The 19602-nt window shown below is 46.7% G+C and overlaps 1 protein-coding gene across 1 annotated transcript in view; it reads left to right on the forward strand.

Annotated features, from left to right (window-relative positions):
• Positions 1-3421: 3421 nt before the first annotated feature.
• Positions 3422-19602, forward strand: part of SCGN (secretagogin, EF-hand calcium binding protein) — a 32560-nt gene continuing 16379 nt past the window's right edge. Inside the window, exons 1-5 of the mRNA XM_064441724.1 lie at positions 3422-3535; positions 4257-4327; positions 16372-16464; positions 16748-16837; positions 17546-17602. Coding sequence (XP_064297794.1) covers positions 3463-3535; positions 4257-4327; positions 16372-16464; positions 16748-16837; positions 17546-17602 — 384 coding nt within the window. The 5' untranslated portion in view covers positions 3422-3462. The remainder of the gene's footprint in view (positions 3536-4256; positions 4328-16371; positions 16465-16747; positions 16838-17545; positions 17603-19602) is intronic.

Here is a 19602-nt window from a genome sequence, read left to right on the forward strand (position 1 = left end):
TTTTTATGCTTTTTCAAAGCTATTTTACACACCCAGATTCACATTAAAAAAGGGGACATTTTTTATTCTTTGATGTCTAATTGCCATAATCTGAAAATAAACCAATAAAAGAAACATCTGAACTAATGATCTGCCATCACAAAGCCTTAATGGAAAAAATCATCCTGTCAAGTATTATTACATTAAAGCCATTTCTGAACGTAAGGAAAAAATAATGGGACACTGGTGTGGTTATCTTTAAAAATCTGTAATGCTCTGAAGCAAAAGAATTCAATTGCCTTTTTTTTTTTTTATTTTCAGCTTTTCAAAACACGGATTTGAGATCTTCTACCTCAAGTGTTACTGCACAGTGCAAGGCCGGAGCTGAAGCAGGAGTCCTTAATAAAAAGCATTCCCTACTTCTAAAATACTGCCTGCCTTTAGTTCTTACTTATTCCTTTAACAAAATAAGCCAAGGCAGAGCCGCTGCTGAGTTTGGTAGGTGAGCTGTACACACAGCAGCTATCTTTGGTCTGTGTTTTAAGGCTAACGGCAATAGATCCACAGTTCAATACGCTCCTGAAATTTACGGTGCCCTGCAGAAAGCCCTGCTGAACCAGTAAAAGTTGCTTTGAGCTGTTTTTTTTTTTCATTCATGCTTTACTGAGTCACCTAAAGCAATTGGAGAAGCCAAACCCCATTTTAGCTATGCAGTGGGGCAGCCGGATCCTTGCTGCATGCTGGGATTTCTCTAAGCTTACCTGGTTCACAGAATCACACAGAATCACAGAATGGCAGGGGTTGGAAGGGACCTCTGGAGATCATCTCATCCAAACCCCCCTGCTTGAGCAGGGACACCCAGAGCAGGGGGCACAGGAACGCATCCGGGCTAAATTTCTGCAATTCCAACCCTAAGACCCCTAAATCTATCTTGTGCGATACATGGCGGGGACAGAGTGGTTAAGAGATGTGTCTATGGGGTATGTTCGTGGAGGGTTTTTTTGGGGAAGCAACGGCATAGCTGGTGCAAACAGGAGGAGGCCATCAGCTCTGCTCCTTTCTCCCGCCATTGCAAGCATGCTCTGCTGCTGTGTGAGAGCAAAGCCTCCCTCTGCCAGGGCAGGCAGTCAGCGCTGCAGGTGGGTGGGGGGACAGGGATGCTCAGATGGATGGACACGTATCATCCACACCCTCATGCACAGGTAACAATGAGTTTTTGTGACAGCCCATTAAGCCTTAAGGTCCTTTTTTGTCTCCAACCTTGACCTGGTTTCACTGAGGTTGTGTGAGGTCCTGAATAAATATTGGCAGTTTAAATAAGGTGATGCTTCTTTCCTGCTCTTCCTCCTGTGAGGGCATGGGGGAGAACCAGCTGTGACAAGCTCTTCTCAATGCCCTGAGTTTTTAATCAGTTCCCATAAAACCTCTCTGTCTGTCCCTGTCGAATGGCAGGGTGCTTCCCCTTGCAAGTATTTCAAAACATGGGTAGTATTTCCCCTTAAGTTAATTTTATTAAGAATATTTTCAGTATGAAAGTAGTTGTCATGCTCATAGGACCAAGGACCCTTGCTGGTATCAGCCATGGTGATGTTTTCCACAGCCAGGTTACAAACCATGCTAGAAACTGATGGGTGGCTCTTTGCTAAATACATGGATCAGGGCATTCCCTGGCTGAGTCAGATGGGCTCAGGGTCCCGGGAAGAGAGATGGGGCCAAAACGTGGCCTTCATGCCCCACCATGCCATAGAGCTGCGCCAGGTGACCTCATCCCACGCAGGAGCTCGGGCAGCTCCCGTGGGGCACACGAGACCACTGCTGCTGGGGAGCCGTGGTGGGAAGCACTGGGGAGAAGAGGCTGCAGGGGGGTGGTTCTGTGGGGCAGCCGTCACCCCAGGGCCAGAAATGCCTTTTGGCAGCGAGGCAAGAGCGGGTCAAAAAGAAACCTGTGGAGCAGCTGGTCATGCCAGCAAAGGACCTGTGCAGGTGTCCCCTAAAAATTTACACTTCCCTGTGAGTGGTTACCTATTGAGTAACGCTCCTCTCGCGTGCTGGGGTCGTCCGTCTGAGCACGCTCATGAAACCTGGGGGTTGCTTTTAGCCTTGCCGTTGCATTAACATCTTGACGATCGTTTTTCTGGAGATCGAAGGTGATGCTGGGCTGCTGGCCAGGGAACCCCCGTACCGAGCCACTCGCACGCTGCTGCTTAAAGGCGTCAGCTCCACAGTGGCTCCTTTCCCTTTGTGCACTGGAAAAGCTGGACATTGCTGTTGTGGTCTCCCTGAGACAATGTAATTTGCTGACCTGATATTTTCTGAGTAAAATGCAACTTTTAATTCTTCAGGGTTTGGTGTGTCGTCGTGTCCCCCCCCCCCCCCCCGAGATCAAATAGGAGCCTGTTCAGGGCAAACATCAAATACTTTTTAAAAGCCTTTTCTGCTCTGCTTCTGAGAGCGTCTCTAAAGGAATCGGCATTTGCATAAAGTTGAAATGAATATATTGAATCAAAAGCAACCTGGAAAAAGCTCTCTGTAAGGGATCTCAAAGGAGATAATAGTCTAGAAACGATTCTGGGAGCACGTGAAAGGACACAGAGCCCAGTCCCAGATACTTGAAATCACTGCAGAATAATATACAGGTGACGTTCAGATCACACGTAGTCCCAAGCAGGACCATCATGAATATAAATATCAGCCTTTCTTTATGCGCACTGACACCTCTAACCCCAAGGTTTCTTCTTTTGGTTACTACTACAGGAGGAAGAGGGTGCAGATTTCCATCTCCCTTCATGCTGTGGCTCTTCATTCCTGTGAGGGAAACCCTCCTGGGGGCTGGGAGGGATGAGGAGGTGACACGAGATCCCTGCCTGCCGCTGCTTCGTTTTCATAAACTGAGGAGAAGGGTTATGAGTTTCGGCAAACTTGCTTTGACCCCCCCCCCCCAACCCCGAAACACCACTTTTTCTCTGAGGTCTCACTTTTTCCTCCGGCACTTCTGCCTTCGCTCGGGGAGTTGTGAAACTCTAAAGCTTGCCCGCCGAGCGGTGCGCGGCTCTCGCCAGGCGGTGGCTGCGGGCTCGGCTGTTTCCCCAGCCCGCTGGCACGGCTGAGAGCCCTCCTGCCAAAACCCGTGCCCAAGCACACCCTGGCTTAGTCCCGGGCCTGGCTCCGCGGCCGCCCCGGGCACCCGGGATCCGTGCGGGCGGGCGCCTCCGGGGGCGGGCGGGCGAGGGGTAGGTGGGACGTGCCTCGCGGGGCCGTGCGGCACGCGTGGGGGGGGGCTTCCCCCCCTCCGCCCCCGGGGCGGGGCCACCGCCCTCAAAGCCAGGGCCGCCGGCAGGCCGCGGGCAGAGGCTGCGTGGGGGCTGCGTGGGGGCTGCGTGGGGGCTGCGTGGGGGCTGCGTGGGGGCTGCGTGGGGGCTGCGTGGGGGCTGCGTGGGGGCTGCGTGGGGGCTGCGTGGGGCGGGCGCCGCCGCCGGCAGCACCATGGAGAGCGTCGCGGCGGGGCGCCTCGACGCCGCCGCCTTCCTGGGCGCCTGGAGGCGCTTCGACGCCGACGGCAAGTGGGGCCGGCCGCGGTGTGGGGGGCGAAGGGACACGCGTGGGGGGGCCCACGCGGGGGTGTCTGCTCGGCGGGGCGGGCACCCGCCTTGGGGGGGGGCTGCTGCTTAGAGGGTGCCCCCGCGGGCGGGTACTGTGTGTGGGTGCTGGGGTGGATGGGTGACCGTCCGTCTGGGTGGGTGTCGCATAGGGGTTGCCCACGCGGGTGGGCGCCCTGTGAGGGGAGGGTGGGCATTTGGCTGGGTGCCCGTCGGGGTGTGCATGCAGGTGGGTGCAGTGTCTGTGGGTGCCTGCACGAGTGGGTGCTTGCCAGTGTGTCCAGGCTTCACCCCCAAGGGGTCCTGCAGGTTTTTCAGGGTCCCCCCTATTTCTCCTCCTCATGCCCTAATATCAGGTCTGAAAAGCCTGCTTTTCACCCCCAAATTTTTGCCTTTTCATCACCTCCCCGATCCTTCTGCTATTCCCTATTGTGGTCCCAATCTGTTGGGTGTTTTCCTGATAAGTTTTCTGTAAGGAAAGCTCCTAAGGGAGCCCCACAATGCTGTGCCCAGCACCCACATACATGTGAACTGATCCAAATGAACAGGAACCCCCCCAAGTGGGCAGGCAGGGCCCCCAGCTGAGACCCCTACCATGCAGCCTTGAGCCCCTGCACGCCACACACGACCTGGTTCCCTGTCAGTACTACCTGACCATTAATATATTTGACTTTTATTTAGACAATGGTTACATAGAAGGGAAGGAGCTGGACAATTTTTTTCATCATCTCCTGGAGAAACTGGGACCAGAAGTAAGTTCCGTGCCGTATTAGTTGTGTGTCAAGTCCAAGTAAAGAAGTCATTATGCTGAGAGCTGATTTGTATTTGTTGTTCTCTGATTGCCCGCGCCCTTAGCAATCCCTGAGGTAAAGAGCTTTTCTCTTGGCAACAAGGTGGCGTTTAAGCAGGTATGACAACAAGTGCAATCGCCTGAGAAGTTTGATTGTTTGTTTTCAAGTCCAACAGCTGCTGTCACGGTGAGACTGCAGCTGGCACTGGCTGAAGGGGCTGGTTGGGAGCCTGGAGAGAAAGTCATTTACTGCTGTTGAACAGAAACAAACGAAAAAGCACCACCACATAGTCTGGCAGAGCAAGGGGGAGGACAACGGTGATTATTTATTCAAGCGAGTGCTGATTAGTTTTGCTAAAATTATAGGCTTCTGTCCAAGGTCAATTTTTAACAAATATACTGTCATTAATTTTAAATGGTGTTTAGGAAGAAGACACATGTGTCTGTATTGCCAAAAATAGCTAGAAGCCAAACAGGAGTCAATTCTGTTGCTTGTAAGGTCAAGACCTGGCTCTCAAGTGTTTCTGGGTTTCTCACCTGGTTTCCCTTCCTGTTCTCGGCAGCATTTCCCCTCTCTCACTCTCTGCATCTCAGTTCTACCAGAAGTTGCACAACAACTTACAGGGGCTGGTTTCCTCAGCTCCCAGTCATACGTTGCCTTTGACTGTCACCATCAGTGAAGGAGAAATCCTGCCACTCAAGTCAGCTGCTCAGAAGTACATAAAGAATATATTCTGTTAACAGGCTTAACATCTTCGCTACACAGCATGTGCCCAGCTAGGAAGAGAAAAGGAGTAAGCATCTTCCAAATGAAAGGAGAGAGTGTGCCAGAAACCAGAGATGAAACAATTCCTTTAAGCAAAAAGTAATTAACAAAAAGAGAAAAGGTAACTGATAAAAGGCATAAATTCATGACTATCAAGTGTAAAATCAGAATTATGCTTACAAGCCAATTAGGATTCCTGGATCTTTGGGGCTACAATAAAAAAATAGAAGCAGTGAATAATTTTTCAAGCATGTTTTTGTTTAATTTGCAAGTAAATTGGGATTGAAATATTGGCAGTTTCTGCAGAATTGTCTTTCTAGAGTATGGATGGTTCAATGAACAGATAGGCACATAAAAAGGCTTTAAAGCAAACCAAAAAAGATTCAACAATAAGCGCTAAGAATCATTAGGGACACAGAAAAACTGGTTTGGAGAGAAACTGAAAAGCTCATGATCGTTTAACCAGGAGCAAAAGATGAAATTGGGAGCTGCAAGTCTTGGGGTTTTGAAACAGCAGTGCAAAGCACGCTCAGATGAACCCAGTGACAACAAACGTGAGATGATGAAGGAGAGGCTTAAGCTGAGGCTGCAGAGCTCAGTGCTGCAGCGGGTGGCTGAAGCAAGGGACCTCCAAGTGGAGCACTCTAGAGTGAGCTATAGCTGGTGATAAGACTGACGTTTAGCTGGGGATCTCACACTGCAGGCAGCTTCCTAATGATGAGAGGTCAAGAGGAGCCTTCCAGCCCCACACTAGCCCATAGTGCCTTGCACATCCCCCACATGAGATTTTGGAGACAGCATCACACCAGCTGGGATGCAAACCCAGTGCGGTACAGCAGTTGTTGTGGTCTTGCTGACATCAGAGTGAACTCTGTTATACTGTGGTAGGTATCAGCACACAGAACATGTAAAATGAGGGTGTTCTAGCAATGAGCTATTCTCCTTTGAGAAATCAACAACAGTTTCACTGATTGCCAAAAGTCACTGCTCAGATGACTCCAGCTTAAGCAAGCACCCTCATCTAGCTTGCACCGCCTTTGCTGCTTCTGTCTAGGTTTTGCCATTTAAAGAAAAAGCTTAACACAAACTTAGTGAAGAAAGAACCAACTCCCCCTCACCCTATTAAATAGAAGAAATGTGCTAATTCTGGAAGGCAGTGCTCACTAACTGCCAGGGTGCTCAAACAGGCTCTCAAGCATTTCTGATTTTCTCCCCTGGTTTTCTTGCCTATTTTTGGCAGTATTTCCCCTCAAGCAGTATCACAGTGCGTGATAAGATGATGCGTTGCCTTGTTCCCCTTTGCCAGCAGTCTGGTTTCGGTTCTCACGGTTGTGTAGGGACAAAACCATCTCCTGTCCAGCGGGCGGCAGGCAGAGGGGTCTGCCTCGGTGGCAGAAAACCCAAGGGGAGCTTTGTCCTGGGATACTGAGAGCAGTCCCCTGCCCCGCTCCCCCAGGTATGGAGATTGCCTGTAGCCCTGGATCAAACAAAGGTCTCTACTACATTTGCACAATGAGTTTGTCTGACAACATTGAGCCATTTGTGGCTTTTTCATGGGATTTAGGTTGTAAAAGCTCGTGGTTATAATGGGAGGGGTAAAGGCTCCCCTTCGCACTGGTTTTCACCATCCTACAGAAAAAAGTGTCCTTCGTGATACAAGCCGTGAGCTGGGACTGAGCTTCTCTCTGCTTTAGTGCTTGTTTTGACCTTTACTTCTTCTTTGGGCTCTTAAGGTCTCTGCTTCCTTGCACAGTAAAAGGGGGAGACAGTAATACACTGGCATAACTTCCAGATGTGGCACAAGGATTAATTAGTGACTGTGCCTGAAGTGCTATATGAGTGATAAATAACGGTATCAGCACTGGAAGTTGTCTCTGCTTGAATAGCAAACAGCTTCATAATTATATTTTTTCAGCCTGCACTCTCTAAGCTGTTATTTTTCTTAATGACCACTGTAGTCCTTCAGCTCTGTTTTTCTTCCCAGCTACTCTGCAGCATCCCCAGCTGACACTAAATATCAGGGGATGGGAGCAGCTGGGAAAACAATGCAAAAGGGAGCCTGTTGGGAAGCTGAGAGGCACAGCTCTTCTTGATGGCTCTGAGCAAGGAAGGAGACTTGAAATACCATCCAGCAAGAGAGGCTAATTCACCATCATTTATTGGACCTTCAAGAATTTAGGGGGGGTGGGGAGCAGGGGGAAACTTTGCAATAAAGGTAGACCTACAATAAAGCAACCCAAACCCCAGATGCTGCTTTCTGTCTCCTGCTCCAGCAATGGGTGATTTCTGGAGGCATTTGGACAATGCCCTTAATAACATGTTTTAACTTTTGGTCAGCCCTGAAGTGGTCAGGCAGTTGGACTAGATGATCATTGTAGGTTCCTGCCAACTGAAATAGTTCAGTCTTTTCTCTTCTCTTCTCTTCTCTTTCTAAGAAAATGTCTCAATTTGCAGGTGCATCTTACCTATCCATAAGGGTTCAGTGAAATACAGGGGATTTATAACAGTAAAATTTATATAAATTCTCCATCAGCTGGCAGGGCTTCTGTGGTTTGGGGGATATAAGGCAGAAGCGAGGATAATTCAGCCACACACCAGCACAGGTTTGTGAACTGCTGGTGTTATCCTTCTGCTGCCGTTGTTACTCCTATGACTTCTCTAATCATTTGAGCCTCCAGCTTCCAACCTGCTGCTGCATGGCTGCTGTGAGCTGCCTGTGCTCTCTTCTGCTCATTCATAAACTTCCTCTACATTATGGACACATTCCATGCATTTGCTAGAAGTTTGTATACTGAGGTGAGAACTTAGTGAAAGGACAGTTTCTTTCATCACTGAAGAAGTACTTTTATTGGAACAGGAACTACAGCCCCTGCCTTTCTCTCCTGTATTGCTGTACATCTTTGTTTCTGTATAGAGATAATTTAAGATCTTCCTTGCTTGCTTTTTGCTATAGTTTTAATGAAGCTTTATGTATATTCTCATAATAATTAGACAAGAAGAGTCTTATAGGTGAATGGCTATAGATTTTGGGTTTGGATTACTGACAGTTTCCATAAAACCAATGATGTCTGGGCAGACACAGAGGGAAATGTGCATTGCCATTATGCTTGCAGGGCTTTCACAGAAAAGTATTTCACTTTGCTTAAATTATACTAAAATTAGGCAGAAGATTTTCAGATAGAAGACAGTTGCCCTCACCTAACTGTAAGTGTGTAAAGGACGACGTGTAACATTTTTGAAGTGTAAATTTGATCAGGCAGGACAGGTATTAGCCTTGTTGTAATTGTCCTGCCCCCAAACCACCTGGATAGTTATGACTGGAAGGGACTGAAGTTAATCTTCAGGAGCTCACCCTGAACAGCCATAATGGATTTGTCTTTACTTCCAAAGTCTTTACCTCCATCTTTTACTTCCAAAGATGAACAGCTTCCAGCTACTCTAGCACTTCATCCTTGCCTTGCAGAGTGTATTGTCTATCTAAATTATGTGTTTAACTTAGCATGATCAGGAATGCAGCTGCTTGCCATTCAAACAAAGTTTAATGGCCAAAATATCAGTCAGCCTCAAAGCCATCCAAAGCAAATTTCCCTTATGTTTTACCACCCCAAAAGACTGAGGATCACAGACCAGGTCTTCGGTGACCAGCAGGTCAACAGCAGGAAGATCTCTAGCAGAAAGCATTAATCTTGCGTCTTCCTCCAGACTAATTCAGAAATCTAAACCCTGTGTTGTTCCTGATTATTTAGACATAAGGAAGAAATTCTTTACTGTGAGGGTCATGAGACACTGGAACAGGTTGCCCAGAGAAGTTGTGGATGGATGTCCCCTTCCTGGAAGTGTTCAAGGCCAGGCTGGGTGGGGTGTTGAGAAACCTGATTTAGTGGAAGGTGTCCCTGCCCATGGCAGGGGAAGGTGGAACTAGATGATCTTTAAGGTCCCTTCCAATCCAAACTGTTCTATGATTCTGATTATTGCCAAATACAGTTATTTCTTTAGGTGTGACTTTTGTCAGCCTTGATTAGCCTGACCAGTTGCTATTCCTGTTCCTGCACATTAAGGCAGGGCACTGCAAGTGCCTGGAAGTATCTCTAAATGAAAACTCAACATACCTATGGGAAAAAACAGGCATGATGTGTTCTCATTGCCTGAAGGCGTATCAAAAAACTTTCAGCCTAGTGGAAAGGGCAGAACAAAGAACCTGTCCAAAGCCTAACCACAAAACCGCGATGGCACAGGGAAGGCTGTAATAGCCTTTGTTGCTGCTGTCTTCTACATGAAGAAATATTTTCCACATATGTGCTGATGAGAGCTAAAAAAGGAACCAAAACACAGCGTGGGATGACAGGATAAGTGCTCATCTATTGTAGAATGCAGGATTACAGTAAATCCTAACCAAAATACAGGGCCAAATTCTCGGGTGATAGCACTGCAGTTTGACCCAAATAAGAAGTTGGCCCAGGAGCTGCAGGGTGAAATCCCACATTAATGCAGGCAATCCAATGTACAACTACATGGATGAAATGAAGTAATTCATGTGATTAAGTTTTTTTTTAATGCTATGGGATTTACAGCAGAAATGTTTGGCAAAAAAAGGGTTCTTCTAAGGTCAAAGTGTCTCAGTCAAGGTGATGTCTCATCCTGTCTTTGCTGGCCTCCTGTCTGTATTGTGTGTTTTTTGGCATGGTAATAGTTGTTGAGTTCGTTTTCCAACTAGCCTTCTTGGCTGACATAATTTACTTTCATACATCTCGTAGGAACTTGATATCTCTGGGACCCTTTGCCCTTCTATCATATTTGGCTGAAACCGTTGTTAGGAGAAACATGTGCTCAAGCCAGCATTTTCAGATAAGCCTCAGGTTTTTTCAAGAATCAGGCTATAATAGTCACTTACATTTAGTTTCCTCCTGCTTTTTATATCCTCGTCAATATAGCGGCTTCCAAAAATCGTGTCAAGAAGGAAAAAAAAATCAATTTATGACAAGACTGTCTTGATCAGCAGGAATTAAATGAGACATCCCCTTTCATCAAGTAGGAAAGGCTCCAGACTGCTCCATACATTCACTTTTTTACACCCCAAAACAAATGACTCATAGTTGTGTTTTCATCATGGCAAGCTGCTGCCAAGCTCATGGATCCCTTAAGGAGCAGAAATTTAATTTGACAGCATGAGGCAAAGAGTGTGACAATGTAAAAGGCATGGGTTACAAAGAAGACAGATTTCAGCCAGGTTTCCAAAGAGTCATAACCAACTATGACAAAAAAATTAAATGCTGTGGAGATTAAAAAAAAAAAAAAAAGTGAGCATGGCCTTTCCATTATTACAAACAGCATTAAAAACCAGATTACCTTTGTGATGCAAAATATTTCTAAAGGGTTTTCACACAAGGGAAGACTAAGACTGAACATGGAAAGGAGAAAGCAGAAAATTGATTTGTTTTAGCAACTTGAAGCATAGAAGCTTTTCTCTACAAAACTCTGTGGAAAAGCATCCATAGTAAGAAATTTACTCCTTAACCCTGAGAAATGTATGAACAAAGCCACAGCAATATTTTAAACTGTGTGCTTTTATGGGGACAAAAATGACATGGCCTTCTCCTTGCGGTACGTAATAAGGATTTCTTTCTTGACTGGACAGTGAGAACATGCAGCAGCTCTTGGAAACCACAGGGCATCTGACCTGTGAGGGACCAGGGCAGCTGAAGATCTACAACTTATATGAAGCAGCCTGAAAAGGCGTTAAAGCATCTCTCCATTCCAGGCTAGCTCCCATCGTCATTATAGTCCAATGGAGATCATATTTCATGGAAATTAACAGAGGGTTGGGATTTTTTTCCCTTAAATGAGCATCAGAAATACATTGTTGGGGGTTTACTTCTGCTGCAGGACCCTTTCTTGCCAAGCATTTGCTCTACCAGCAACCACACTCTTCCTCAGCCCAACCCTGAGCAAATTGGAGGCAGGTCCTAGTTCAGGTATGTTTTCCAGACTCTGGCAGAGAATCCTCTTCATTACAGCATTGACTGATGCTAAGCATGAAGATCTTTATAGATGTTTCTGCCTTAAGTAGGCAGCAATTCAGGGGAAAATGTGCTCCTCTGTCAATTAGGGCTATTACCTCTTGATTAAATTCTCCTCCAGAAATGCAGGGAGGAGAATTTCCCTGCATGCAGCAGGGAAAGCAAGGAACGACAAGAAATGCCTCCCCATGCAAACAGCTACCAGAAAGGAAGGAACAGCGTTCACTTAAGTGTTCACAAAAGGAAAATTTTACCTAGCTGCTAACAAGTCTGCAGAATTTTAGCCCAAGGAGTGAACACTTGAGAAAGCTTTGCAAACCTTTGAAACTGGGGGGGGGGGGGCTCTGCTTGAGACAGGCAACATAGTCAAGTTGGCACTAGCTCTGATGAAGAAAGCTGTGTTCAACTACAGCTGTTTTCTTCCTGCAAAGCCATTTCCCCCTCACCCAGCTCATAGAGACAAGAGGCACGAATGTGTATCATGCTATTTGTACAGTTGCTGTCCAGAGAAGAAAGGTGGTGGGTTTTTTTTTTTTTTATTGCTCCCCCTGTAATTCATAGAGCTTGAATAAATGGAGTGTGAGCCTGAGGCATTTGGTTTTTACGCTTTCCTGCTTGTTGCAATCTGTAGTTCAACAGAGAGTTAATAATTAAAGGGAAGCAAGGAAAAACAAACTTCCTGGGGAAGCCAGTGGCCATAGCACTTGGTGCAGCACCTGTGTTTCTGTGTAAACGCCATTCATCCCTGCATGTGCCTGCCTGAAGGTCTCCCCTTCTTCCTCTTCTGCTCCAGATCTTTCTTCCTCTATCATAGGTCTTTCCCTGATCTGGGAGGCAAGGAAATATTTGTGTGAGCCCGAAGGCAGAGAATAAAAAAATCTGGCCTCTTGAACAGCAAGCTGCCAAGCCTTTACCTTTGGCCTCCCCTCATTGCAGGGTGGCCGAGGCAGCAAGGGGGTCCCTGTAGGCCCCCAGGCCAACCAGTACCCCTGTGCAGCCTCTCACTGCTCCGGCCTGCTCCGGCATCCCAGCTCAGCCCCATCCCCAGTGCTGGGTGAGGAATGCCCTCTCACACCGCGGGCTGGTTGTTGGATCCCTGCCCAGGCCGTGCCTGCAGAAACTGCCTCAACTGTAATTTCTAACCTGGCAATATTAATTGTATCCCTTGTAGGGATACCTAAATCTTGTCTGTACAAACCAACAATACTACTGAAAAAAAAATCTGCTTACTATATTTACATGTCTGTAATTGGTTGCTACATCTACAAGGCTTTTAAAAACTTTAATAGCTCCCATATTGTCTCTATTTCCCTGCTGACTGGCTTTACTTGCTATTTGTCTCTGTCCATCTCCTTTCTTCTCAGCAGAGCTTGGAGTCCCAGCTAAGCTGTCCCCTCCTAGGGCTCCCAGGACTTGCACCAGTAAAAATAAGACCAAGGGCACGATGTTTGGCTAGTAAAAACCTACCTCAGCTCCATAAATCCTGGAATATTACACAGACAGTACTTTTGTCCAAATACTTTCCTCCTTCTGTTTCTGGAGCGTGCTCTTGTCTAGGCGTGAGGCTTCTGCTGAACCACTCAGAAGCTTCCCAGTGTTGCTGCCTCACTGTAGCAACTCCACAGCCCTGAGTTGGAGGCAAAATCATACATGAACAAAATCTAAACAAGCCAGAGCATTGAACCTGCTCCCTAAACCTTCAGGGAGGGATCGGCAGCTCCAGCCACCTGCCCCACTGTCCTGGCTCTGTCCTGCAGCCTGCCCAGGCTGCCCCTCCAGAGGCTGCAGACCTCCAAAATCAGATTACAGAGACAGCAAATACAGCAGGAGTCTGCAGTTTGTGTCCTTGCTTGGGCAAGGGGAACAAATCATGCAGATTATGTGGGAGGGTTTTTTCTGACCTTTTAAATGTTTTTTTTTTGAATGGAAAGACAATCAGAGCAAGCTACTGGTCTGCAGCACCAGTAGGACAATCTTGGAGACGAGGTCACCCAGCCTTAGTTTCTGCTTGGAAGTGACATGGCTTATTTGATTTTTTAAAAAATCTTCTAGGATGGGGTTTTTTTAGTAAACATAAAGGTCACCTTTGAATCTTAATGGTCATAAACCAAGATGTATCATTCTCAGTGTAAAAATTTGTAACACGCAAATAATTCTGCCTTGAGCATGCATCTTGGGAGAGCCAGTTTGCACAGAATCTTTTACTTCACTTTTATTCTTTGGGAGTAAAGGTTGGGGTTTAGTAGATCCATTACCACTTGTGTTTTGTAAGTAGAATATTTATGAACAGGGAGAGATTGTCCAATTTGAAAAATCCACTGTAGTGTAACCCCTTGGACTAAAAGCTATTGGAGCTATGTAAATATTGTATTTTGAGTATTTACTTGATGCACCCCATAGTTTAAATCAGTTAAAAATATATATAAAAAAGGAGGCAGTCCTATTTTTATGCAGATAATAATGTTCCTGCCACAAAAAGCTCAATGAGTGGTGGTTAATAGCTGACGCGAAGTTGAGCGATAGGCTTTCTTAACAAATGACTACTCTGAACCCCACAGCACACTTTTCAACTATCAGCTATGATTATAGTTTCAGAAATAACGTATCCTACTGGGCACGGAGGAGGATAATTTCAGAGTACTTTGCAAGCCGATTGAAGTCAGCAACTGATAGGCTTGCCTAATGCCGGGGAGGTGTCTCAAAGCATCAAGGTGCCATCAGAAGGCAATTTAAATAGCATGAGGTTGAGTTGTAATGCTGAGGGGAAAGAAAACTGCATGTGCGCGGTCAGTGGCGTGCTGCGCCCCTGATGCCTGCAGGCAGCAGGGCCGGCAGCGAGCACCACCCGGGGCAGTGGTGCGGGCGCTGGGCCATGCAGCCCACGGGGCTTGCTGGCCACCACCACAGGGATGGAGCATCCTGCAGCCACGCCCTGAGACCTACTCAGGGCCACCACCAGGCAGGCCCCAGGAGGGGGACCGCTACCTTGGGCATGTCTTTGCAAGATCAATGCTGGGACAGTTCCACCTGCCCTGCAAAGAGCTACATGTGTGCCCCTATCGTCCCATTCCTGCTCCCAGATTCCCAAATTTTCCAGCACCTGGCACATCCTACTCCTGTATTACTCTTGGTGGAGGAGTTTCACTTGTTCTAAATAGAGCTCTCTCTTGGTTATTTTGATGTGACATTTACAATCCAAAGCCAATTAACCCTTTGTCCCCTGATTTCAATGTAGGATGCTCTGCACTGACAATGCTATTAAAGATTTCTGTATAAGCCTATAATGACTTTGTGCAGGCAACTGCACATTAACTCTGAGCCTCCTCTGAAATAAGGTGAAGGCAAATTTAAGTATACCATAACTGACCAGTCATACTATCTGTATATCCATCTACCTATAGATATCTTTTTTCTGTTATTACTAGCAGCAGATTAAGGCTGCAAACACCAGTCCCATCTAAATATGTGGGGAAAGCTAGTGACAAAGTGGGTGCAAAGTGGCATAATAAGCCTAAGCAGAAGATACTTCATTTTCTTTTTGATTACCTCATCTGTGACATCAGAGTATGCCTCTACAGCTCTGTCACCGACTGTGGCAGCTGCTGCTGAGCAAACGCTGTGTAGCAGTACTGCCTGAGAGCAGCTGGAAATTGCTGTCATCACCTGGCTACTACTGAATGTGGGTATGGCCGAGGAAGTTTTGGGGTGTAAGGCATGTTCAGTTTCCAGTGTGGTGGTTTCAAATACCTCTCTGAAGTGAGAACGTGAGCTGCAGTTGCTGTGTGTGCAGCCCAGCCATGTTACTCTGCTCAGAGGTGACAAACCTTGCAGGCAATTCTCCTTCCACCCCATGCAACTTTTTGCAGAGCAGCACAGTTGCTGCTCCAGTTCACGCTCTGCAGAATCAGGGCCTAAAGGACCACATAAGGCAATGAATAATCTGAAGCCTGGACATGCTACATCCAGGGCATCATGCAGAGCGTGCACGCCCACTGATCACTCTGCCAGGACAGGGCAACAGAGAGTGTCCTTCCCTGAGAGATTTCTATTTGCTTAGCTTCTGAACATCCAGGCAGGCTGCACTGACGTATGCGCTGAGTAACACGGAGAAAGTCACTCGTGGTCTTGTGTCACAGTATTAAGAAAGGAATTGTACAATCTCATAAGCCTGTAATAGTAGCTGAAATTACGAGAAACTGGGTTAGAAGACCCAGGAAGACACAGCTATAGTCCCAACTCTGTCTGGACATAGAAATGATAAAACCTTTGAAATGTTTTTCTTTGGGGTAGGGAAGAACTTAATTTATTCTCTTGCAAAAAATGCTACAAAAATATGCCAAAAGCCAATCTGGGTTATCCTCCTTCCTCCCTGCCCTCCCAGAGAGGGCCGCCTCTCATGGGATGGGGGGAGGATCCAGGACCTGCTCAGTGCAGGTGTGGAGGGTAAAGATGGACTTCATTATTGCTTGGGAGATAGTAACTAGGTGAGCTTCCCAGCCCAGCCACAAAGGTCATCTGACCAGAAGCTTGACCCCAGGATAGGAAAATTGTACTTTGTGTAGCCCAGTCAGACCAGATACCCTAAAGGTTACTGCTAAGAAAAAGAAATCATGACTGGTGAACCTAAGCATTGTATTTCACCTGTCACAGCAATGCCTGTCAAAACATAAAACCTGAGAAGTCCTGAAAACTCCTCACTATGTATAAATTGATCATGGGGTTGAGCAGATGCAAGGGAATGCAAATTGCTTGAAATCCTAGACTATTAATGCAGAAACACTGACAGGGCTTGATGCCAGGTCTTAAACCAGGCAATAATAAGCAACACTCTAGCTCCACTGACACCTTTCAAGGCTGATGATCTAAAGAAGTACAGGGTTGTAGTTCAAGGATAAGGACATCTTCCTGAATGGAACAAGGTGAAAATGAGCAACATGGAAACCCCTGCAAAACCAAATCCCAGTGATATAGTGGGAACAGCTGGTTAAAGAAGCAGGTGTCACTGAAATATTTTGGAGTCTCCGAACACTGGTCTTCCAACTGAAAGCTTAATTGCTACAAAGCTATACATAGCACTAATTTCCAAAAACTAATCTAAGGTGGTATGTTTGTGGGCTTTTAGAAGCATTAGCTCCTGACTGTAAGGATGCAATAATCATGGTGGTTATCTGTGAGTGAGGAGAGAGGAGAGATTTCATGCGCATGTTGTTTTCCCCATGGCAGAACACCATCACAGAAGAAAAAGTTCAGAGGATGAAGGAGCAATTCTTGTCTGCCTACAATGTCAGCACAGATGGACGCTTTCAAATCCAAGAGGTATCTCTCCCCTGGCCCAGCCCAGGATTTCTGTTACAGAGTGAGGGAGAATTAGGACCTAGAGCAAACTTGGGAGATAGGGGAGATAGAGCCTGGGTGTGGAGGAGGATGAGTGTCATGGAGTACTACATTAGTCACATCTCTGGGTTTGGGGTTTATTTCGAAGCAACAACATGACCAGCTTATATTACCTATACTGGGTCAACAGCCCCCCAAGTTTTTAATATCTTTACTTTCATGGTTTGTGTTTGTTTTGGGGGTATTTTATATGGTTCTTTTCCAGCTTGCAAATATGATCTTGCCAGATGATGAGAACTTTCTGCTGCTTTTCCGACGGGAAACTCCCTTGGACAATAGCGTGGAATTCATGCGGGTCTGTATCTCCACATTGTCTCTTCCCCTTGCATGCCAACAGCTTCTTCAATACGTATACTTCCACCCTCCGTAGAACACAGCATGGGAAATAGGTGGCTACTGTGGAAACAAAACACATTCTGACTCGTTCAGGTAGAGAAGGTTATACCATTTTACCCTGATGCATTATCCTGGCAGGGTGTGGGGTGGAAGTCTCCATAAGCTGGGCCAACTCAGGAGAACAAACCCATAAGTTTCCTTAACCATGCCCAAACTACCTCCACCCTCTGTCCCTAAGTATCCCAGCACAGAATTTCAATTTATCTAAGACTGCTTGGAGTTCATTTTATTTCACACCCAAACTGGGGACTTCTGCAGATCAATGGCCAGTTGTGCACAGCCTTGACTTTTACTCAGGGCAATAAGAGAAGCTGCATGTACAAATTAGGTAAGAAACATGGAGCAGATTCTTAGTCCTTTTTATCTTTTATAGACAGTCTGTCTGCAGAAAATATGTGATAGCAGCATGTCACATGTACGGTATCCAAATGTGCGTAAAAGCTATTGTGTGGGAAGTTTGTTTTATTTTGTCTACAATTAATTAAATAGTGGATAATGCAACAGCTTTCTCATTATGGAAGTCCTGATTTGAATCATTATAGTCTATCACCCAAGCAGATGATTAACTATAATATTTACGTGGTCATATCAATCTGTCTCCATTCAGATCTGGCGCAGTTATGATGCTGATAGCAGTGGATTTATTTCAGCTGGCGAGCTCAAAGTAAGTTATTTTAACAAGTCTGTTTAGGGTTGATCTACAAGTCATTGATATCAACAGGAAACTTTCCATCAGTTTTACCAATTTGCTGCCTTTTTGTGTGATTGACTAATGGCGTTTCTAGGTTGTTCACAGTGAGTTTAAGGACTGGGGAACCTCCAGCTTGTGGTACAGCAGCAGGGACCCTGCTGGGAGGGATAGAATCACAGAATAATAGAATCATTAAGGTAGGAAAAGACCTTTAAGATCATCAGGTCCAATCATTAACCTAACACTGCCAAGTCCACCACTAAATCATGTCCCTAAGCACCATGACTACATGTCTTTTAAATACCTCCAGGGATGGTGACTCAACCACCTCTCTGGGTGGCCTGTTCCGATGCCTGACCACTCTTTCAGTGAAGAAATTTTTCCTAATATCCAAACTAAACCTCCCCTGGCACAGCTTGAGGCCATTTCCTCTCGTCCTATCAATTCTCACTTGGGAGAAGAGACCAACACCCACCTCGCTACAACCTCCTTTCAGGAAGTTGCAGAGACCGATAAGATCTCCTCCCCTCAGCCTCCTCTTCTCCAGGCTAAACAACTCCAGCTCCCTCAGCCGCTCCTCACAAGACCTGCTCTCCAGACCCTTCACCAGCTTCATTGCCCTTCTCTGGACATGCTCCAGCACCTCAATGTCCTGCTTGTACTGAGGGGCCCAAAACTGAACACAGTACTCAAGGTGCGGCCTCACCAGTGCCGAGTACAGGGGCACGATCACCTCCCTCCTCCTGCTGGCCACACTATTCCTGACACAAGCCAGGATGCTCTTGGCCTTCTTTCCCACCTGGGCACACTGCTGGCTCATGTTCAGCCGGCTGCCAACCAACACCCCCAGGTCCTTCTCTGCCAGGCAGCTCTCCAGCCACTCTTCCCCCAAGTCTTACAGGGCTTCATTCTACTCCCCTGCCCTATCTTCCAGCTCAGGGGCTGGGTACCCGAAGAACAACTGGTCTTATTGTTAAAGACTGAGGCAAAAAAGGCATTAAGTACCTCAGACTTTTCCTCAGCCTTTGTCACTATGTTTCCCCCCACATCCAATAAAGGATGGAGATTCTCCTTAGCTCTCCTTTTGGTGCTAATGTAGTTATTGAAACATTTTTTATTGTCTTTTACAGCAGTAGCCAGATTAAGTTCCAGCTGGGCTTTGGCCCTTCTGATTTTCTCTCTGCATAACCTCACAACATCCTTGTAGTCCTCCTGAGCTGCCGGCCCCTTCTTCCAACAATCATAAATTCTCTTTTTTTTTCATGAGTTCCACCCAGAGAGCTCTGTTCATCCAGGCTGTTGTTCTTCCCTGCTGGCTCATCCTTTGGTACATGGGGACAGCCTGTCCCTGCGCCTTTAAGATTTCCTTCTTGAAGAATGCCCAGCCTTCCTGGACTCCTTTGCCCTTCAGGACTGCCTCCCAGGGGACTCTGTCAACCAGGCTCCTAAACAGGCCAAAGTCTGCCCTCCAGAAGTCCAAGGCAACTGTTCTGCTAACCCCACTCCTTACTTCCCCAAGTTTCAAAAAGTCTTATCATTTACAATCGCTCTGCCCAAGACAGCCTCCAGCCATCACATCACCCACAAGTCCTTCTCTGTTCACAAACAAGAGGTCCAGCGGGGCACCTTCCCTAGCTGGCTCACTCCCCAGCTGTGTCAGGAAATTGTCTTCCACACACTCCAGGAACCTCCTGGACTGTTTCCTCTCTGCTGTATTGTACTTCCAGCAGACATCTGGGAAGTTGAAGTCCCCCACAAGAACAAGGGCTAGCGATTGTGAGGCTTCTCCCAGCTTCTTATAGAATATTTCAACTGTTTTTTCTTCCTAGTTGGCTGGTCTGTAACAGACCCCCACCATGATTTCTGCCCTGTTGGCCTTCCCCCAATTCTTACCCATAAACACTTGACCCTTTCATCACCACTGTCAAGCTCTAGACAGTCAAAACTCTCCCTAACATACAGGACTTCCCCAC

This window comes from Phalacrocorax carbo, chromosome 2, assembly GCF_963921805.1.
Source record: "Phalacrocorax carbo chromosome 2, bPhaCar2.1, whole genome shotgun sequence".
NCBI classification, from domain to species: domain Eukaryota; kingdom Metazoa; phylum Chordata; class Aves; order Suliformes; family Phalacrocoracidae; genus Phalacrocorax; species Phalacrocorax carbo.